The sequence below is a fragment of the Coregonus lavaretus genome (genome assembly GCF_964263955.1).
Source record: "Coregonus lavaretus genome assembly, chromosome: 8".
NCBI classification, from domain to species: domain Eukaryota; kingdom Metazoa; phylum Chordata; class Actinopteri; order Salmoniformes; family Salmonidae; genus Coregonus; species Coregonus lavaretus.
The window spans coordinates 55,455,338-55,461,482 of record NC_139995.1 but is presented as its reverse complement, the minus strand read 5'-3'; the positions used below and the strand labels follow the sequence as shown (position 1 = coordinate 55,461,482).

Here is a 6,145-nt window from a genome sequence, read left to right as displayed (position 1 = left end):
TCTATGATGTACCCTATCTATGATGTACTCTATTATGATGTACCCTATCTATGATGTACCCTATCTATGATGTACCCTATCTATGATGTGCCCTATTATGATGTACTCCCGAGTGGCGCAGTGGTCTAAGGCACTGCATCGCAGTGCTAGCTGTGCCACTAGAGATCCTGGTTTGAGTCCAGGCTCTGTCGCAGCCGGCCGCGACCGGGAGACCTATGGGCGGCGCACAATTGGTCCAGCGTCGTCCAAGGTAGGGGAGGGTTTGGCCGGCAGGGATGTGGGTTCGTTTCCCACGGGGGGCCAGTATGAAAAAAACAAAAGAAAAAAACATGTATGCATTCACTAACTGTAAGTCGCTCTGGATAAGAGCGTCTGCTAATTGACTAAAATGTAAATGTAAAATCTATGATGTACCCTATCTATGATGTAACCTGTCTATGATGTACACTATCTTTGATTTACCCTATCTATGATGTACCCTATCTATGACGTACCCTATATATGACGTACCCTATATATGACGTACCCTATCTATGACGTACCCTATCTATGATGTACCCTATATATGATGTACCCTATATATGATGTACCCTATCTATGATGTACCCTATCTATGATGTACCCTATATATGATGTACCCTATCTATGATGTACCCTATCTATGACGTACCCTATCTATGATGTACCCTATCTATGATGTACCCTATCTACGATGTACCCTATCTATGAATGACCCTATCTATGATGTACCCATCTATGATGTACCCTATCTATGATGTACCCTATTATGATGTACCCTATCTATGATGTACCCTATCTATGATGTACCCTATCTATGATGTGCCCTATTATGATGTACTCCCGAGTGGCGCAGTGGTCTAAGGCACTGCATCGCAGTGCTAGCTGTGCCACTAGAGATCCTGGTTTGAGTCCAGGCTCTGTCGCAGCCGGCCGCGACCGGGAGACCTATGGGCGGCGCACAATTGGTCCAGCGTCGTCCAAGGTAGGGGAGGGTTTGGCCGGCAGGGATGTGGGTTCGTTTCCCACGGGGGGCCAGTATGAAAAAAACAAAAGAAAAAAACATGTATGCATTCACTAACTGTAAGTCGCTCTGGATAAGAGCGTCTGCTAATTGACTAAAATGTAAATGTAAAATCTATGATGTACCCTATCTATGATGTAACCTGTCTATGATGTACACTATCTTTGATTTACCCTATCTATGATGTACCCTATCTATGACGTACCCTATATATGACGTACCCTATATATGACGTACCCTATCTATGACGTACCCTATCTATGATGTACCCTATATATGATGTACCCTATATATGATGTACCCTATCTATGATGTACCCTATCTATGATGTACCCTATATATGATGTACCCTATCTATGATGTACCCTGTCTATGATGTACCCTATCTATGATGTACCCTATCTATGATGTACCCTATCTATGATGTACCCTGTCTATGATGTACCCTATCTATGATGTACCCTGTCTATGATGTACCCTATCTATGATGTACCCTATCTATGATGTACCCTGTCTATGATGTACCCTGTCTATCTGGGTCACTGAATTATGATATCATGTTTTTTCCTTCTTCTCCGTTTCAGCAACCATCAGTCCTGTGTTCCAATGGCACGTTGTTTTTGCTAATTCAAGTTTATCATTTTAAAAGGCTAATTGATCATTAGAAAAACCCTTTTGCAATTATGTTAGCACAGCTGAAAACTGTTGTGCTGATTAAATAAGCAATAAAACTGGCCTTCTTGAGACTAGTTGAGTATCTGGAGCATCAGCAATTGTGGGTTCGATTACAGGCTCAATATGTCCAGAAACAAATAACTTTCTTCTGAAACACGTCAGTCTATTCTTGTTCTGAGAAATGAAGTCTATTCCAAGAAACTGAAGATATTGTACAACGCTGTGTACAACTCCCTTCACAGAACAGCGCAAACTGGCTCTAACCAGAATAGAAAGAGGAGTGGGAGGCCCCGGTGCACAAATGAGCAAGAGGACAAATACATTAGTGTCTAGTTTGAGAAACAGACGCCTCACAGGTCCTCAACTGGCAGCTTCATTAAATAGTATCCGCAAAACACCAGTCTCAACGTCAACAGGGAAGAGGCGACTCCGGGATGCTGACCTTCTAGGCAGAGTTGAAAGAAAAAGCCATATCTCAGACTGGCCAATAAAAAGAAAAGATTAAGATGGGCAAAAGAACACCGACACTGGACACAGGAAGATTGGAAGAAAGTGTTATGGACAGACAAATCTAAGTTTGAGGTGTTCGGATCACATAGAAGAACATTTGTGAGACACAGACCAAATGAAAAGATGCTGGAGGAGTGCTTGATGCCATCTGTCAAGTATGGTGGAGGCAATGTGGTGGTCTGGGGTTGCTTTGGTGGTGGTAAAGTGGGAGATTTGTACAGGGTAAAAGGGATCTTGAAGAAGGAAGGCTATCACTCCATTTTGCAACGCCATGCCATACCATGTGGACGGTGCTTGATTGGAGCCTATTTCCTCCTACAACAGGACAATGACCCAAAGCACAGCTCCAAGCTATGCAATAACTATTTAGGGAAGAAGCAGTCAGCTGGTATTCTGTCTATAATGGAGTGGCCAGCACAGTCACCGGATCTCAACCCTATTGAGCTGTTGTGGGAGCAGCTTGACCGTATGCTACGTAAGAAGTGCCCATCAAGCCAATCTAACTTGTGGGAGGTGCTTCAGGAAGCATGATGTGAAATCTCTTCAGATTACCTCAACAAATTGACAACTAGAATGCCAAACGTCTGCAAGGTTGCAATTGCTGCAAATGGAGGATTCTTTGACGAAAGCAAAGTTTGAAGGACACAATTATTATTTCAATTAAAAATCATTATTTCTAACCTTGTCAATGACTACATTTCCTATTCATTTTGCTATATTTCCTATTCAAACTAATTTCATGTATGTTTTAATGGAAAACAAGGACATTTCTAAGTGACCCCAAACTTTTGAAAGGTAGTGTGTATACAGTATATATACAAAAATAACAAATACATACAGTACCAGTCAAAAGTTTGGACACACCTACTCATTCAAGGGTTTTTCTTTATTTTTACTATTTTCTACACTGTAGAATAATAGTGAAGACATCAAAACTATGAAATAACACATATGGAATCATGTAGTAACCAAAAAAGTGTTAAACAAATCAAACAATATTTTATATATTTGAGATTCTTTAAATAGCCACCCTTTGCCTTGATGACAGCTTTGCACACTCTTGACATTCTCTCAACCAGCTTCACCTGGAATGCTTTTACAACAGTCTTGAAGGAGTTCCCACATATGCTGAGCACTTGTTGGCTGCTTTTCCTTCACTCTGCAGTGCAACTCATCCCTAATCATCTCAATTGGGTTGAGGGTGGGTGATTGCCAGGTCATCTGATGCAGCACTCCATCACTCTCCTTCTTGGTAAAATAGCACTTACACAGCCTGGAGGTGTGTTGGGTTATTGTCCTGTTGAAAAACAAATGATAGTCCCACTAAACCCAAACCAGATGGGATGGCGTATCGCTGCAGAATGCTGTGGTAGCCATGCTGGTTAAGTGTGCCTTGAATTCTAAATAAATCACAGACAGTGTCACCAGCAAAGCACCCCACAACATAACACCTCCTCCTCCAAGTTTTAAGATGGGAACTACACATGCGGAGATCATCCGTTCACCCACACTGCGTCTCACAAAGACACGGCGGTTGGAACCAAAAATCTCACATTTGGACTCCAGACCAAAGGACAAATTTCCACCAGTCTAATGTCCATTGCTCGTGTTTCTTGGCACAAGAAAGTCTCTTCTTCTTATTGGTGTCCTTTAGTAGTGGTTTCTTTGCAGCAATTAGACCATGAAGGCCTGATTCACACAGTCCCCTCTGAACAGTTGATGTTGAGATGTGTCTGTTACTTGAACTCTGTCATCTTTTATTTGGGCTGCAATTTCTGAGGCTGGTAACTCTAATGATCATATCCTCTGCAGCAGAGGTAACTCTGGGTCTTCCATTCCTTTGGCGGTCCTCATGAGAGCCAGTTTCATCATAGTGCTTAATGGGTTTTGCGACTGCACTTGAAAAATCTTTCAAGTTCTTGAAATGTTCCGTATTGACTGACATTCATGTCTTAAAGTAATGATGGACTGTCGTTTCTCTTTGCTTATTTGAGCTGTTCTTGCTATAATATGGACTTAGTCTTTTACCAAATAGGGCTAGATGGAGGAGTAACGAGGTCTATCACAGAGGACAGAGGGAGGAGTAATGACGTCTATCACAGAGGACAGAGGGAGGAGTCATGACGTCTATCACAGGGGACAGAGGGAGGAGTAATGACGTCTATCACAAGGGACAGAGGGAGGAGTAATGACGTCTATCACAGAGGACAGAGGGAGGAGTAATGACGTCTATCACAGGGGACAGAGGGAGGAGTAATGACGTCTATCACAGAGGACAGAGGGAGGAGTAATGACGTCTATCACAGAGGACAGAGGGAGGAGTAATGACGTCTATCACAGGGGACAGAGGGAGGAGTAATGACGTCTATCACAGAGGACAGAGGGAGGAGTAACGAGGTCTATCACAAGGGACAGAGGGAGGAGTAATGAGAGACTATCTATCTTAGCTCTAGCCACCATTGCCAGCCTCTGATGAGGTACCGTATCTGTATTCCAAATGGCCCCCTATTCCCTATGTAGTGCACTTCTTTTTGACCCTGGTTGCCATTTAGGATACAGACTTTATAACAATGTTATGTATGACATGACAACGATAGGAGAGCTGGCTACACCATATATACAGAATGGCTAACAGTATAATAAAATATTATGGTCTTATGTTACCTGAAATATTGTAACGGTGTCCCAAAAAATAAATGCCTGTATGTTTTTCACTATTCTCGTTCCCAGCTGGCTCTCTTTCTATATTTGGTTTTTAGCGAGCTTGGGGAAGAGGTTAGTTTTTAACTGAACATGAATCAGGGAGTTTGAGATTAAATATTATTGGTTTGGGTTGGTTCTGCCTGTTTCTGCTGCATAGAGAAGCCCAGCCCACAACCTAACCAGAACTCATAAATGGTTCAAATGAGGACAATCTTGAGTTTGTTTCCATCTTTTTCAAGGACTAATTTATGAGCATATTATGCAAACTTATCTTTGAGGTGAGCTCTTGTTATTTTTTTCTTTTTGACATGAACATTCTCAACACCTTTGTAAATCAATTACCAAGACGCTGATAAAAGAGAGAAATGGGAGGGTGTTTTTAAAAGGCAATGAGTTTGCGACTCCTTTTTTTTAACCATCCAAGGCCGCTGAGTATTCGCCACACCATTTATTTATATTCTCGATTACAGACCGAGGTTTCGCTTTACGTGTGTGTGTGTGTGTGTGTGTGTGTGTGTGTGTGTGTGTGTGTGTGTGTGTGTGTGTGTGTGTGTGTGTGTGTGTGTGTGTGTGTGTGTGTGTGTGTGTGTGTGTGTGTGTGTGTCTGCGTGGTAGGTGCTTGCGTGTGTGTGTTTAAAGGCAATCTCTCTAAAAATGTCAGTAATTATTTTCTCATTTTGCGACTCCAGTTCTCTTCTCTTGATTACAGATCAAGGTTGAGCTTTCCTTGGAATTTCTTTAAGACAATTTCTTTAAGACTTCAGTAATGATTTTTCTCATTTTGCGAGTGCTGTTGTACCTTCCAAAGCCACAATATTTAGTTGTCTTCTCCATTACATATTGAGGTTTAGCTTAACTTGGTCTGTAAACATGTTTTTACTACCAGGCTGTAACTCAATTCTCGTTAGAGATCAAACCGATTCCTCTATCCATCCCCACCCTTAAAATACCTCTCTGTTTAAATGCAATACCTCTCTCTTTGAATACAGCTCAGCTATGCAGCGACGCCCTCCTCTCTCATAAAACAGGAGTCTGCCAATAGCAGAATAGGCCCGCTGGCCTCACCACCATTGTAATCAGATAGAGAAAAGGGCCATTGGAGTGTTTTCTAGGAAAGGTACAGTAACCACGTTTCCATCCACAGTTTTTATGCAAGTAATACCATATACAGGACGTTTCGGTACAATTTTATAAATGCTTGACAGATACAGTCAT

The 6,145-nt window shown here is 42.0% G+C and overlaps 1 protein-coding gene across 1 annotated transcript in view; it reads right to left on the bottom strand.

The window, feature by feature from the left end:
* The window catches only part of LOC311134103 (glutamate receptor-interacting protein 2-like), a gene marked incomplete at its 5' end in the record, with an annotated part of 45,686 nt that extends 44,932 nt beyond the window's left edge, over positions 1–754 (bottom strand). Inside the window, one exon of the mRNA XM_084167690.1 lies at positions 751–754. Within this exon, the coding sequence (XP_084023816.1) occupies positions 751–754 (4 nt within the window). The remainder of the gene's footprint in view (positions 1–750) is intronic.
* Positions 755–6,145: the final 5,391 nt, after the last annotated feature.